This window comes from Hibiscus syriacus, unplaced genomic scaffold (genome assembly GCF_006381635.1).
Source record: "Hibiscus syriacus cultivar Baekdansim isolate YM2019G1 unplaced genomic scaffold, ASM638163v2 tig00111095_pilon, whole genome shotgun sequence".
NCBI lineage: Eukaryota > Viridiplantae > Streptophyta > Magnoliopsida > Malvales > Malvaceae > Hibiscus > Hibiscus syriacus.
In genome coordinates this window covers 766,796-784,556 of record NW_024062980.1, presented here as the reverse complement: position 1 = coordinate 784,556, position 17,761 = coordinate 766,796, and the positions used below count along the sequence as shown (strand labels likewise).

The following is a 17,761-nucleotide window of genomic DNA, read 5'->3' as shown; positions in this document are numbered from 1 at the left end:
ATCTCCTCAAAAATTGGTATTCAATGGTCAAAACTGTTTGCCTTGCCTAAGTTTTGTGAAGTTGGCATGTGTGCCATTATATATATATATATATATAAACATTAACTGATCATGGCATTAAAGCATGTGAGGTCGTCAAGTTGTCATTTAAATGATTTTAATAAAAAATAAATAAAAATTGCCAACTAGTAAGTCGAAATCGTGCAAAGTATTGATCCACCCATAACTATTAAAGTATTTTAAAAATATTAAAAATTAGCGGTGGTAGGAGTAATTAAAGGAGTGAGGTATCTTGTTTTGATGACAAGATTTTCTATATAAAGATAGCTTCATTGTTATGAGAAAACTCACAATCTTCAAGGAAGAAGAAGAAAAGCAAAAAAAGATGGATATGGAAACAGTAGCACCCCAAGCTCCATTGACTCGTGAAAGAAAGATTCGATCCGATCTCGAGGAAAAATTGTCCAAACCATGTAATGTTTCTTTCTTTCTTCATTCACTTTTGTTTACAATTTGATCTAATTTTAAGGCATTGTTTGTTTAACATATCTATAAACTCTGGGATCAGATTTGGGAAGGGCATCGGCAGCTGTGGACGCGGATCATCCACAAGGAACAGTAGGACGTGACAGTAAAGGAATGAGTGTTCTTCAGCAACATGCTTCCTTTTTCGACCAAAACAAAGACGGAATCGTTTATCCCTGGGAAACTTACAGAGGTTTGAGAAATCTTGGTCTGGGTCGCTTTGAAAGCCTTTTTGCTGGAATCATCATCAATATAGGGTTGAGTTATTCCACACTCGAGGTAAGTTGACTTGTATGTCCTTATGGAAAATGAATACATATACCATTTTTAAAAGGATTATATAACAATTTCACCATTTGATAGGGATGGATACCAGAACCGTTTTTTCCCATATATATCGACAGAATCCACAAATGCAAGCATGGCAGTGATTCTGCAACGTTTGACACTGAAGGAAGGTAATTATCATATACCATTTGAACCATTAAAGACATAAAGAAACACAAATATTTTGACACTAGTCATGTTGTAAATGGTATTTTTAGGTTCATGCCAGTTAACTTTGAGAACATCTTCAGCAAGTATGCTCGAACTGTGCCTGACAAGTTAACATACGATGAAGTGCACATGACCCAGTCAAATCGAAACCAATTAGACTTCCTTGGCTGGTATTTTCCAACACCCTCTTCTTTCCATTCAATAGCTTGTTCTCTGAGATTTTGCTACTGTTTGCAGGATAATCTCGAAGGGTGAATGGCTGCTTTTGTACCGAATTGCAAAGGATCCACAAGGCTATCTGTCTAAAGAAGCAATAAGGGGATGCTTTGATGGGAGTTTGTTCGATTATTACCATGATGAATAAGGCTAAGAGGAATTAAGGTCTACTGATCGAACCACTGCATGCTGCTTGTTTGAAATATGTGTTTGAAATAAACTATCCAATGTATCTGGACTAAGGTTTCATCCTTTTCTACAATAAATTCACTGCGTTATTTTTATTTTTATTCAGATTTAGCAATTTAGATCCTGATTCTGACAAAAAAAAATTGTTACGTATAAACAACTCTCATGTTTATCAAAATAACACTAATATGATGTAGGTTAAATTATTCATTAATCATCGGAGTACGAAATCGAATATATTTTAATCATCAAATTCAAACTTTCACTGTTCCACTTACTAACATTGCAAGTTGATATCAATTTAGTCATTATAAGTAAAAAAAATGAATTATAATGCGACCTCTTTATAATTGATATAATAATCTTCAATGTTTACGTATTCTATTAATTTTTTCTATTTTTAAATTTAATTTTATGCGTTTATAAAAATATATTAATTTATATCGAGTTGGTCTCAATCGTAAATAAAACCAACAAATTAACCAGACACATTTACCAACTCTATCATTTTATCATAATTTTAAAATTTAAAAAAATATAAAATTTTAAGGGTATGTTTAATTCACGGAATATAAGATTATATTTGGAAATAAGACTACTGGAATATAACATTACTCTGGGAATATTGTATTACTCTGTTTGATTTACTTAATAGGAATGTAAAGTATTTGGTTTGAGGGAATAAAAGATTACTTAGATTCATATTTTACCAATTTATCTTTATCATATATATTTTTTAACAAGTAAAATTTTAATATTAAATTATAAATATTTGAATGAAAATTTATAAAAATATTTTAATTATTACACTGTCTAAGTTTAAAGAAAAAATAAATTTAACATAGAATTAATATAATTAGTATATCAAACTTATTATTTTAAATAATTTTCATAAGTATCATATTTTTTTATATAAATATAATATATGAAAAATAATATTGTGATCTCGAGTGGATAAATATATTATTTTTAATGTATAAGATCTATTTTTAATAACTCAAAATTAAATATTATTGTAAATAATTACATTTTTACAATAGTAATATTTTCACCTCATAAAATAATAAAATAATTAATATACTAAATATTGAAAATATAAAATAATTTTAACTACAAAATTTATTAATATTTTATTAAATTAAACTCTTTGTATATTATTATTATTAAGTTTATAATTTTGAGTAAAACATGAAGAATAAGAATTGAGAAGGATTCATATGAAAATAAATCATTATTTTGGAGGTATTTATGTCCTAAGTGGTGGAAATTATTCATTATCTAAGAATTTGGAGTTAATGACATTCCCACCATTTTTACCCAAAAATGCTACTATTGGTAATCAGTGGCGGATCCAGAAATTTATAAATGATGGTCTAAAATTTTAATTTTCTTAAAAATAATGGGGTGCAAAATTTTTTATTTTTTTCATTTTTCTTTAACATATTATACTAAATTTCACTTTTTTACCCAAAAGTGCATCCGCCCCTGTTGGTAATAAGCTATTATTTGATAATAATTTTTTCCATGAACCAAATATAAAAAATACAATTTCGGAAAAAAATTATTCCTTTAATAATGATCTTCTCCGCGAACCGAACGCCCTAAAGAAAAATATATCAGCTATTTTCGATTTTCCTCAAGGCCGAATGATTATGTCCACTAGTTATTAAGAGCATGCAATAGAATCATTACTTAGAAAAATACGTACATTAAAATAAGGTGCATTATGAGTGTTTGGGTACTTGGCCTATAAAGATTAGCAGATAGATGAGTGGTTAGGAATTTATTAATCTATGCCTCCATTTTGATATGTCATATTAAAACATCTTCGTATGTAATAATATTAGTCTAAATATTTAAGAAACAATTCTTACATAATAAAATATTAATTTAATATATTAAGAAAAGATTCGTAAGTAATATTATGAATTTAATATTTAAAAAATTCCTTCTTAATATATATATATTAAAAATAATACGTATAATATTAATGTAATATATTACTCTTTCTATCCTACTAAATGTATTTATTATTGACTTTTAAAAAGTAAAAATTTGATTACGATTATTTTAAATATTTTAAATAATTAAATTTTATAAATATATATTTGAAAACTATTTGATTTAAAATTTTTAAAATATATTTTTATATTTTTATCAATAATAAATTTCAAATAATAATAAGTCAAAATTAAAATTTAATTAAAAAATCCAATAATAGACCAATTTAATTACAGAGGAAATGTATGAAAAATATTCCTACATGGCTACATTGGACATTGTATCTAGCACGTGATTACTGTTTGGTGATATTTTCGATGTCTTCTATTATATATTTTGGCAGATTCATTTGCTTTCGATATGTTTATATGGAAATTTCATTTTAGGTTGTGTTTATATATATATGATTTTGAAAAATATTATTCTGTAATTAAAATAAAATTACAAGAGTAAATGTGTGGTCAAATAGGTTGTTTAACCTTATTTTTAAATCTCAATTATACCCATGCCCTCTAAATAATAACTATATAACATTGAAATTAGCATCTACAAACATGGATTAATATTTTATTTTATTTTTTAAATTTGTTCTAGAACCCCAACCAACTCTTTTATTTTACAATTTTTAAAATGTTATTAAAATTGTTAATAGCAATTGTCGTTTTGTTCACACAACTTTGGTCATTCAGCACTAATCTCCTCAAATATTGGTATCCAATGGTCAAAAGTTTTGGCCTTCCCTTAGTTTTGTGAAGTTGAAATTTGTGCAACTTATTATAAAATTAATGATCAATGTATACTTTTATAATAGATAATAAATTTATATAATTTTAAAGTGATACAGATTTATAAAATTTTATGATGTAAAAATAAATATTTTTAAAATATATAGAACTTTAAAATATTTTTTAGAGGTGCCCTCCTTAATTCATTCATAATAACAACCATTAACTTTGATAAATTCTCAATATTTTGGATTTAAAGAAAAGCTATCATCGATTACGGCGTGAAATCTAGAATTTGTTTACTTATTTGAGATGATTCGTAACTCTTTCTTCTACTTTTTCTTTAATCCGATACAATTCGGATATCATGATAAAAATAATTTAGAGAATAAATTTGTTTTGAGATTTATTCTACTTTTTTAACGTGTTTGCTTAAATCTCAAAATTGATAAATCCGTTTAATAGAAATTGTCGTTGAAGTAACATTGGTTACTCATTTTGTTTCAGAATTTTGATTATATCTGGTAACAAAATCAAAAATAAAAGAGAATTAATTTTTTGTTATTGGATTTTTTGGTTCCGTGTTAAAAAATAATTTGGATTTTAACAGAATTTATTATATTATTATTTATAATAGAAATTGACTGAAAGTAACAACGTTGTTACTGATTTGTTTCAAAATTTTAGTTTCTAACTAAATTTTGTTGGTATAATAAATCATAATTTATTGTTGGAATTATTATTAAGGGTAATCTATGTCAAATACCACTCATCTTTAAGCCTGGGCTCAAAAATGCCATCGACGTTTCAATTTTGCCAATTTTAGCACGGACGTTTATGTTTCACTGCAATTTTGCCACTCCGCCGTTAATCCGTTAACGGGACGATGACATTGCATCTTTTTCCGTGACAGCGATGACATGTCACTCTCATCAAAACGATGTCGTTTTGACACGACCGTTTTGATACTTAAAAAGCTCAAAACGACGTCGTTTTGTTGATGAAAAATATGTTTTTCATGAGATTCAAATCGTAGACCTTTAGAATCCAAATCTAAATACCCAACCACCAAGCTAACTTAAGAACTTGGTATAACCTTAACAAAACTATTATAAATGGCATCGCTACCACCGTCACCCTCATTATCTTCCTTATTATCTTCCTTATTATCTTCTCTTAAGAACTTCACTTTGGTTACAATGATATCACCACCGACTACAAAGAAACCAATAGAGGCCTCATGCGCCGATATCAAATTCTCCAACGAATTCACCGGTCACTAAAAAGGTCGAAGGTGTACAGAGTGTTAGTGATATACAAGAGAGGTCGAGTCCCATATCTGTTTTTGAGCCGATATTCGCAGATGATGTTATCAACCCCGCTAGCTTCAGATTTATTTCTGGTAGACATGAGAAATCCTTTTGTTTTTCCTTTTTCATGTTCTACATTTGTATTTAACTTTGTTGTGCTACATTTCGGATAATGCCGATTTTTGCACTGATCTTCAGGTGAAACATCCATACAACCGTTAAGAATTCGATTCGAAGAACATGGTTCATCAGCAAATCATAATGGTAGTTTTAAAACTTGCATGGATGATAAGGAATCAATATTTGAGCACATAAAGGTTGTGCTACAAGCCTCGAATTTTGATTGGGATGAACTCTACTTTAGGTCACTTTCTTCGGACCAGCTTCTCGACCCTCTATTGCTTGATGAGGTAGAATATTTACCCAACCAACTTTGTCATGACAAGAAACTGTTATTCGACTGCATTAACGAAGTTCTCATCGTCGTTTGTTCGTACTATTTTGGTTCCCCCGGCATGTCATTCATTAAAACGAATATCCGTCCTCTTTCGAACTTGAAAAATACCATTGAAGGGATTCAGCAAAGAGTTTATTGGCATGTGCTCCCATTGCCGTTACCTCATACTTTAGACCATTGTAGTCAGAAAAGACTTGGCCAAAACAGGAACATGGATGGATCTTTGTAGTCGGTGGTGATATCAGTGTAACCAAAGTGAAGTACTTAAGAGAAGATAATGAGGAAGATAATGAGGGTGACGGTGGTAGCGATGCCATTTATAATAGTTTTGTTAAGGTTATACCAAGTTCTTAAGTTAGCTTGGTGGTTGGGTATTTAGATTTGGATTCTAAAGGTCTACGGTTCGAATCTCATGAAAAATATATTTTTCATCAACAAAACGATGTCGTTTTGAGCTTTTTGAGCATCAAAACGGTCGTGCCAAAACGATGTCGTTTTGATGAGAGTGTCATGTCATTGTCGTCGCATAAAAAATGCCATGTCTTTGCCTCGTTAACGGATTAACGACGGAGTGGCAAAATTGCAGTGAAACATAAACGTCCATGCTAAAATTGGCAAAATTGAAACGTCGATGGCATTTTCGAGCCCGAGCTTAAAGATAAGTGGTATTTGACATAGATTACCCTATTATTAATTATAATATCAAGATGTGACAACATAAGATGTTGTTCTATTTGGTCATGTTGAATTTGGCCAAATTTCAGATGATCCTCCTGTTATTAGAGATGATGAGGTAAACATTATTACTACATTTACTATTGTTAAAGCTTGAGAGCATTATAACTTCCTATGTTGGAACTACATCCTGAATAGATTGTCAGATACACAATATAAAATGTATAATATCCATAAAATGAATAAATAATTATGGACATTGGACCACAAATACAAAACGAAATATGCTTACCCTAAGGAATTTTTTTTAGAGGTCAAGTTCTTAAAATTCATAATAATGGCCTAGACGAGGGAGAATAAATATTTTGTTACTTCCATTGATGATATTATAAAGTATTGTTGTGTATATTTGCTTAAGAGAAAAGATAAAACTCTAGAGAAATTTATATTATATAAGCAAGAAGTTGAAAATCAACTTAATAAAAGGATTAACATGGTAAGAAGTGATAGTGGTGGTCAAAATGTGAAACATTTATGCACAACATGGTATTATTCATAAAGTAACACCATTATACTCTCTTAAAATAAATGGAATAGCAAAGCGGAAGAATTGAACCTTAAAGGAAATAATAAACGTAATGCTAGGAAATTTTGGTTTGTCACATAACATGTTGAGGATAAAGAAGATGTTTTGTCAATTAACTACCTTTCTAAATAAGATTTTCTGAAAGGAAAAAATACACCATATAAGTTATGGAAAGATCGAAAACCTTCCAGCAAATACTTAAAAATGTGAGGTGTCTTGCGAGTATAATGATCATATTATCAAAGCAAATGAAAATAGGTCCTAAATGATGGATTGCATATTCTTTGACTATTTTATTATCCTAGAAGGATATATGATGCTAGTTGGATTTGTTATTCAATCTATCAATGACACAAGTGAATGTGTTTCACATTTAAAAGAGAAATCGTGTCATGAAAATCCTCAAGAAAATGGTTATAATTAGATCCATAATAGAATATGAGTTTTGAGCTCTAGAAAAGTCTAGAGAATAAGTTGAATGACTTTGTAATTTTTTGAAGGATGTTCTTAAATGACTAAAATCTCTTTCCATAGTATGCATATAATGTGACTAGCATAAAATTTCTTGTAAAATGGTAAATCGAGACATGAGTCATCGATATAATATTGTTAAACAATTGATCTCAAATTGAGTTAACTTTATTGATTTTATAAGATCAAATGATAACATCGTGGATCCATTAACCAAATGGTTAAATCGAGATCAAGTTGAGAAAACATTTAAAGGAATATGACTACAGCCCATAAAATTTAAAGGTTTTCTGTGAAGGAAAACTTTACCTAATTGATTGGAGATCCCAAGATCTAAGTTCAAAGGAACAACCTAATTGCATTAACCATGTACGATAAATGTGAGGGTCTCTTATTCCAAGTTCGTTCCTATGATATAAACAATGATCAAAGTGGTACAGGCTAAGCAAAGCTTTTAATAACCATTATGTGCTTTGGTGAGCTGGGAAACATAAGTCACCTATGTAAGAGTCAAGTGGGACTGTTTCAATAAGACTATTGGCCATAATTTTTTCAAACTCTTGTAGAACCAGACAATGTCTACGGCTTTAAGGACATACCTATGAGAACTAAAATTCTTGTCAGAGAGGTAGTTGGGTGAATTATATCATCGTTTATACAAATGAAATAATAGTTATATGACATTGTGTCTACTGTTTAACCAGTAAAGTAAATATACTATCACAAGGGAATGTTCAAATGAGGACATTTACCTACCTTATGCAACTATCGATCGTAGAGTCTATCACCACATCGAGTTAAAATGTTTTTGATAAAATCATTAATTTCATTCATAAGAAAGATTGTTGGAAATATGTGTCAAATTTATTGATGAATTCGATAATTGATTTTTCATTACATCTGACACATCTATTTGAATATTTTGAATTAAAATATCATGTGGGTTCTTTAGAATTCGAATATTAATAATATTCTATTATTTAAATATTTATATTCAATTAAAATAAAGAATTTATTATTACAAATTTATATTCGATTGAAATAAGAATATATTATTTATAAATTTATATTTGATTAAATACGAATATATTATTCATGAATTTATATTCAATTAAAATATGAATATATTATTACAAATTTATATTAGATTGAAATACAATGTTATAGTTTCAGAATGATTATTTTCCTTTGAGAATCCTCTAATATTGTGCTAACCTACTAGGTTAAACACAAGTTGACATCACACAAGTTTATATCCCACAAGTTCAAAAGTATAAAAGTTTTTCTCCATTAGTTTTTGCAATGATAGGCGAAGACAAGGGTATAGTTTGTAACCTCTAGAAATGTGTTACTATAGCTGGTCATCTAGTTGTGTATAGACAACCAATTATATCGAGCACCAAAAGAGTGGCCGAAAATATGTCTTAAAAATTATGTTGAGTCAATCAAGAGGATGAAATAGCCGATATGGGGTGAATTGACAAATAAAAATTTTGGTGGAAGCTTGAAAGAAAAATAGGAAAATAAACACAAGAATTTTAGAGTGATTCAACTTTCTAAACCAAAATCTACATCCACTACCTTAGTTATCCACACTAAGGATTTTCACAAATTCACTCATTTGTATCAACCTTTGAGGACGAGGTGTAACCTTACAAATCCCTCAAGAATTATACCCCAAATTCTTGTGAACATTCTTTCAAAGAGAAAATTACAAATTTACAAACTTTAAAAAACCTCACGAGGAAATTGTTTCCACAATTCAAGAACAAATAAGAACACTCAACAAATAATAAAATGAGTACAAAAGTGTTCTTTGAAAGTAAAAGGAATATTGAAGAATGTTGACTTTGATTTTGGCTCAATGTGGTTGCTTTGGCTTTCTTTTGATTTCTTGTCTTCACATATAGCTTGAAATCTTGTTTTTATACCATCACATTCAATTCTAGTCGTTTGGGTTGTTGTGAGAGTTAATAGAGTCGTTGGAATTAAGCTTCCTACAATAAATGCTGCCCAAAAGCCTAGAGTACCGGCACTCGAACTTGGAGTATCGGTACTTCCTACATTAATTACAAAAATTTTGACCGTTGAAATAGAAGATTATCGGTACTCTAGTAAGAGTATCGGTACTGGTATCGATACTCGGAGAGTATTAGTACGAAAATGATATACTAGAATCGATTTTGTCAAAACCACAAAGGGAGTATCAGTATCCCATCCATAGTATCAGTATTACATGAACATGTAACACCCCAACTCGTACCTGACCCGGATACAAATCCGAGGTGTCACATTAACTTTTCAAAACGTTTACTCTTACAAGATGGTTGAAAATTCAAATTCAAATTTCAAGAAAAACTGAATATTTTACATTAATTACAATCATATGATTTTGCAAAACCGATCAGAGCATATTTTATTCAAATCACTAGTTACATGCCAACTACGTTCAGTATAACCAAAACCATACAATTAGAACTCTTTCTGATCTGATTTTCGGAAAGGAGAAGCTGACCTGACGCTTATCCTTGCTCCTCTTGCTTCTCAAAACCTACGTGTGAAACACTCACACGCCAAGTCACAGACTTAGTGAGGCATATAAACAAATAATGGAAACTTTAACTACTTAACAATGTGTCAACACACTTTTTGTCCGGGTACAACACACTCAACCACCACGATTTAACAACCCCGATTTAGTGGGATTCAGAAAACAAACTAACATATTTTAGGCCTATTGAAACACTAAAAATTGAGGCATTTGAGTCCAAGTGGGACTCTAAAACGTCTCTAAAAATAGTCAATCACTAGGCTATTTAAACGCAAGCAAGGGGGAACCAAAGGGGAAGGAAAACGAGGGGCAACAAATTCGAAATAAAAACAAAGAAAAAGAAAAAAAGAAGTTTACCATCGGATCTTCGACGACTCCAGCTCTAGCGATCAGACAGTAGATCTGGACTGTTTGTAGATGTGTACGGGTTAAGGGACCAACATACTTCAAAATAGAGTCGATCCAACGGTCGGATGAGGAGATCGGAGAGTGGGAAAACCGAACGGTTTTCAACCGCTTTGTGAAGCTTGGGGTGTTTTTCGACGAAACCAAGGCCAGATTCGTGCTCTTGGCGTCGAGACGAACCTTCCCTTTAAGTTTGGTGTTGAACAGACTCCGGAGACCGACGACAAACGGTGGTTCTCCCTTTCCCGGCGAGGAGGCGGCAGCGTGCTCTCCCCTACTCCTATCTCTCGTGTTAATATCTGGTAAAAGAAAAAGATGAGTCCCTCTTTAATTTGTTTTGGGTTTTAGCCATGAAGTGTATTTATTAATATATTGGATATATTATGCGTGTAACCATTCTAATTTTGAATGAAGCTTGATTTGACCATTTTTTTTTGAATTAAAGATTTAGGTCCTTATTTATATCTCTTGTATATATATATATATATATATATATATATATATATATATATATATATATTTATTATATATATATATATATATATATTATATATATGTATATGTACTATGTTCTAAACATATACCATAACTTTAATTTATTTTTTAAATATGTTATTTATTTATTTATTTTTTATTATTATTTTATCTATTTTATCTTATTTTCTTTCTTTCTTTGATTCGTTATTTTATTATTATTTTATTATTTTTATTTTTATTTTACATTTTTTACTTTGATTTATTTAATATATCTTTATTTTATTTTATTTTCCTTTTTTATTTATTATTATTATTATTTTTTATATAACATTTTTCCCTTTTGATTTATTTTTTTTATTTTTTGTTATTTCCTTGATTTATTTAATATTTGTTTATTATTTATTATCTAACATTTTTTTACTTTTTTAGAGAAATTTCAACCAATCAAAGGTAAGTAATTTGAATCGGGTTTTTTTAAATTTTAATTTTAATTTTCGCTATTAAAGGCAACCGACAAATTAATTGGTATCGAAAGGGCAGTACAAGAGTACTAATCATTCCTTGACTGTAACCAACTCCCGAACCCGACACATTTCTGGTAAAATGCAGATCAGGTAAGATGGTGCCTGATCAACCTAAAACTTGTTTTTAAATGATCGGTGGCGACTCTAACCCATTTTTTTCAAGTCGAAGCCCCTGGGCCCATCCGAAAGACGGCCTTGACACAATGCATATACATTTCATACAATAATATCATATATGACCATATAACATTTCATATAACAAAATGCTTACATGCACATATACCATTATTAATACATTTTACCAAGCAATACACACAACATCACATAAATCCTGTAATGCATTTCACATAACAAATCATATACATCACATACATTTTATTAGTTTTTATCTCTTTATTAGCGTATGGTACACTTCTAAGAATTAAAGATATGTGAGTGCATTGAGGTTGTGTACAAATACTGTCACCAGAGCTCGTATAAATTGCACTGAGTGTCATATAAAAATCCTGAAGGACCGCGTAGAAAATGTCCCGAATGACCACATATATGTCCGAAGGACCACATAAATGTCCCGAAGGACCACATAAAATTGTCCCTAAGGACCACATATTTCCAAAGGACCAAATATATGTCCCTAATAACCGTATATGTTCCAAATGATCACATATATGTCCCGAAAGACCGCGTAGAACCCTCGACTCTTGGTATGCCAACTATACCCTTAGCTCTCTTATCACATAACATGGGCATTATCATTTAGATTTGTCACATATTCACAAAAAGCATTACATAACTTATATCATTTCACATGTAGTCACATGGGTCATGTCTCATAGCATATATCACATGTGAATATAATCACTTATATCATATCATATAACTTATGTCACATTCTCATATGGTCACATAGATCATATCACATGACTAATATCTTATTCTCATATCTTCATATACATCATATTCTCATAAATCTCATAGGTCATTTATACCAGTTCATATGGGTTATCACACAAACATGTATTCACATAGCATAACATATACAATAACAAATAACACCTATACTCATATTCATATACTTATGCACACATAATAATCATATTAAACACATGCTTATATTCATGGATTCATACACTCTAATATAGGAAACAGACTCGTCGCAAGTCTTATCTCCATAAAACATATAAACTAGTATGCACTCCACCTGAGCCTCACTAGTCAAAACCACCTTATAACTCTTATTTTGTTGACTCATCTGAAAATTGACTTCGTTCAATATCTACACAAGAATAATAAATATAACTATCGGAGTTCAAATCGCTTATAACCAATCAATATAAACTTAAGTTGAAATAAACTCTTAATTTAGCATTCAGGCTCAACAATATTGATATTCCAATACATTACCGATATTACTCTTCTATGATATCGATACCCCCCTTTGGTACTATCATTCTGACTTTCTGGAATTTTAACTGATAATGGTATCGATACCCCTGGTATAGATATACATCCTTAGGTATCAATACTTCTTTAAGTTTTGATCCACTTTTACCTTATGGTATCGATACTGTTCATCCAATATCGATATCCAAACCAAATTTTCACATATTTTGCCTTGAAGTATCGGTACTGTAAGAACAGTACCGATACCCCTAGCCCAAAATTTATTCATTTTAACCCAAAAATCACCCATACTCAGCTAAATTCCTTATTTTACTATTCTTCAAGCCTTAAACTCAACCACACTTATTCAAAATCAACTTATCTCACCTTAACTCATCTTAACATCCCATATCTAACTAGTACACTTGAATTCAATAATCATGCCAATTAATCAACATGTACCAAATTCATTTCTAACACTTTAAATTTCCTTAAGCTTTTCTAACACCTCAAGAATCAAAATCATTCATAAAGTGCAAGAAATAACCCATTAGAGTAATCCTTACCTTTGCTATGGAGCTTACGGAGAGAAGAAAGAAAAGATGAAGATGATATCTAGAATTCTCTGATTTTCCTCCCCTCATCCACGTGGATATAAACAACCATATGAATTTTTAATTCATTCCTGCTAAAAAACCTTTTTGCCCTTCATTTTTTCCTTCTTTTCTAATCAGTCCTACCTAAAGAAATTCCAATTAAGTCCCTGAACTTTTCAATTTTTCAAAATCAGGCACAAAGTTTCAAAAACTTTTATTTTAGTCACTAGCTCAGTTTTTTTAGATGTTATAGAACAATATCGATATTGTATGGTTTAAAATCAATTTTTGACTCGATTAAGGTTCAAAATCCTTTGTAAAATTGTTTGAAAATTATTTTCAGTATATGAATTTAATTTTCAAAACAAGTAAGGGTAAAAATTTAGTTTTTGACTTAAAGGATTTCAATATTCGAGTGATTAATCGAATATAAACTTGAAAATCGAATTGAAAATAATCTTAAAATTTCTTTAAAAATATTCATTTTTTGTATATCGAAATACAAAGCATGGTTCAACAAACTATACAGTGATAGACCTCAATTGTTTTCGATCGATAAATCAATCAAACAAAAGAGTATTTTTCTTTCTATAAATTTTATTTATTATTTAAGAAATTTAATATCGTTGTTTTTATTTTCTCAAGTGTAATTATGGTACCAGATTGTTACACTTCTAACCATTCTAAGATAATAAATTTGTTATTTATCATTTTTATTATAATATGGTTATTATTATCATTTATTATTTTTTTATATTGTTCTCAGATTGGCGAATTTTTTTTCTAACACACGCATTAATGCATTAATGTTGATTCGTTATGAAAGTATAAATATCAGGAAGTGTTCCAAAATCTTATACTTTAATTTTAAACATATAAAATTTCTTAAATATATTATTCATTATTGAAAAGATAAAAGAAATAAAAATTCTGGGAAACAAACTGAGTTGAGAGGATAACCCTCATCTCTACACTACTTAATCTAGATTAATCAATTAATAAATTAGATATCGATATTTATAAAAAAAAAGGAAAAACAAAAAAATACATTTTATTTTTTAAAGAATTATTTTTTTATAGATTTAATTCATTAAACTAACCTTAGATTAGTAGATCACTTGTGCTACATGTAATTGGAGACATCAAATCAATCAAATCAAATCTAGCTTATCAAATTTAAGAGGATAATAATACTTTTTTAAATTTTAAAATTTGATGAAAATAAAATTATTAATACAAAATATATGTAAAAATATAAAATATAAAAGAGTTTAAAATTTTCAAAAGGTGATTGTCCCACTTATATATATATATATATAACTATATATATATAATAGTAATATCTACTTACATTAAATAAAATGATTTCATTTTTATGCTCTTTTAAGATTTTGAGTGAGGAGAAAATATGATTAATTGTGAAAATCTTCTCATTTTTTACTATTAATCTTAACATTTGATTTTCTCTCATCCAACGATCCTAAAAAATGTAATTTTTTTTAGTTTTATACAATATAAGAAAATCATACCTCATATATATATATATATGTGCGCACGTGCGTGTGTTATGACAGATCATTAATATTGTTAATTTTGACAATACTAATATTAAATTTGTAAATTATTGTAAGTAGTATTATTATGTCTACATTTAGAACTTGTAATTATCCTAGATTAATTAAAAAATATAAAGTGTTTTTATATCCTTCGACTAAAAAATTATAAAATAATCACCTAACTTAAAAATTAACAAGCAACAACTTAAAATTTAACAAAGTAATTTATTAATGTTTAAAATTTAACAAAAAATATAACGGTTAATATCATATAAAAATTTAGTCATTTTACTTTAATTTAATATTTATTCTAAAAAATTAACCTTCAATAATCAATCAATTTAATCCCTAAAATCTCAAACTCATCTTAGAAAAAATTAATAAAAACAATACTCCCAAGGATCTAAACAATCTCACTTGATTCTTTTTTCTTCTTTTTCTTGGGAAACCTCTCTTCTCCATACTTTCTTTTATTCTCTTCTACTTTTTTTTCCTTGACTCATGAAATTTGATATCGAAAGACTAGCATCTACAATGATTGATGATGATCAAGTGAGATGATGCACTAGGTCTCTTAATCAAATTCAGGGGTTCGAACATTGACGTTTGCGAATCAAGCAAATTGGGTTGGGAGGGTCGCTCTCGCATCTACAGTACTTGATCTGGATTAATCGGATAATAGATCAGATATAGTGATTAAAAAAAATATAATATATATATATATATTGTGAAAATAAAGCATTTGAGAAAAAAACGAAGAGAGAAATATAATAATGTCAAGGGCATTAGAATTACATATTAATAACAATGCGTAGCTGTTCAAACGGCATGAAATCTTGTAAGATCTGAAACTAAATACATTGGTAAACGTGTTAGAGATGATGATATATGTACTCTTGGAAACAACGAAGGATGCGTTAAAAGGGGAGTTTATCAATCTGTCATTCACATGATTTAAATAAAATAATAAAAAAATTGTCAACTTGTAACTCGAAATCATGCAAAGTATTGGTAATTGTAACTAGCACGGTGTTTACGACATGGCCATTGTATCATCAATTAATGTTTTATCTTAAGTTTAAAACTTATGGGTAAAGTGTACAGTTAATACTCAATTATATATCATTGTTTTGTTAAATTCATTGGTTATTAAAATTTATAAAATAATCTTTCAAAGATTTATTTTGTTAAGTCTTTCAACTATTAAAAGTTAGAAGATGATCATTTGACTATTTATATATTTCAAACTCATCATTTTATGTTAAAATTTACTGTTGTTTGAGTTAGACATTAATATGTTAATTTGTATATGTTAAAATTATATTTTAATGATTATCCACTGACATTGTCGTTGCTTTCAAACACTGATTCGAAGAAATAATATTTCAAGCAACGACTTGATGAAATAACGTAAACCGAGAGTCAATATACAAAATACAACTAAAACGGTTATAAGATCAAATTTTTTCATATTTCAATCAAAATTTAACGTCTAACTTAGATCACCTCAATATTTAACGAAAAAATAAGTTTGAAACATATGAATATCGATCAATTATTTTTGTAACTTTTAATAGTCAGATAACTCAACCAGTGAAAATTTGGTGATAGAAAATTTGCAGGACAAGTTAAAACTTTAAAAAACTTAGAGATTTAAATTAAAAATTTTAAAATTTTGTAAGGTTTAGTTTACATTTTTTAAAATAAAGGTCTAATTAAAATTTTTGAAATTTCAAGAGATTTATGAGAATTTTTAAAAATTTGGGAGGAGATTTAATTAAGAAAATTAGAAGATTTTAAAAATTAGTCTAAATTTCAAAGAAAAATTTGGGTAAAAAATTATTATTTTTTATCTAAATCATAAATTTTCAAATTTTTAGAGGTCATAGCCTCTCGTAATTCCTATTGTGTTTCATTACTTAATTCAATAAAACAAAACTCTATAACCATTAATCATTTTATAATATTTTATAGAACCCCTGGTATCAATCATGTCGATTTAATATTTTAAAAAATGTTATTGAATTGTTATATTGTCGTTTTGTTCATTACAAAACTTTGGTCGATGAATGTCCTTGCCTTAGTTTTTTTAAGTTGAAATTTGTGCAACTTAATATAGATAACTATTAACTGATGATGGCATTGAAGCAGGGAGGTTGTGGAGTTGTTATTTAAATTATTCAAACAAAATAAAAAAATTGTCAAATAATAAGTCGAAACGTGCAAAGTATTGGTCCACTTATAAATATTAAATTTACAAAGATAACTTACTTTAAATTTTTTTAATAATTAACTATAAATATAATTACAAAACAACTTTGTTTAAATGAAGTGTTGCTAGATGTTTTTGATTTAAATAACTATATTTATTAGTGTACGTATGGTGTAAATGACTAACAAAGATTTTGAACAGATACATTATAATCATCTTAGATTATTGAAAATGTCCCGATAGAAACTTGAGTTAATCGTTAATCAATTAACGATTTAATCTAACAAGGATTATTTTGATCAAAAATTAAAATGATAAAATAAGAAGAAAAAAAATAAGAGTCAAGGAAATATAACTATTTTATCTTTATGCCTTAACAATAGTAGGGGTGGTGGCTAAAGAAG

The 17,761-nt window shown here is 28.6% G+C and overlaps 1 protein-coding gene across 1 annotated transcript; it reads left to right on the top strand.

The window, feature by feature from the left end:
• Positions 1–356: 356 nt before the first annotated feature.
• On the top strand, positions 357–1,529 carry LOC120152740 (probable peroxygenase 3). Its single transcript, XM_039164897.1, has 5 exons — positions 357–473; positions 569–804; positions 889–983; positions 1,071–1,193; positions 1,261–1,529. The coding sequence occupies exons 1-5, from the start codon at positions 386–388 to the stop codon at positions 1,385–1,387; spliced, it is 669 nt and encodes a 222-aa protein (XP_039020828.1). The 5' UTR covers positions 357–385; the 3' UTR covers positions 1,388–1,529.
• Positions 1,530–17,761: the final 16,232 nt, after the last annotated feature.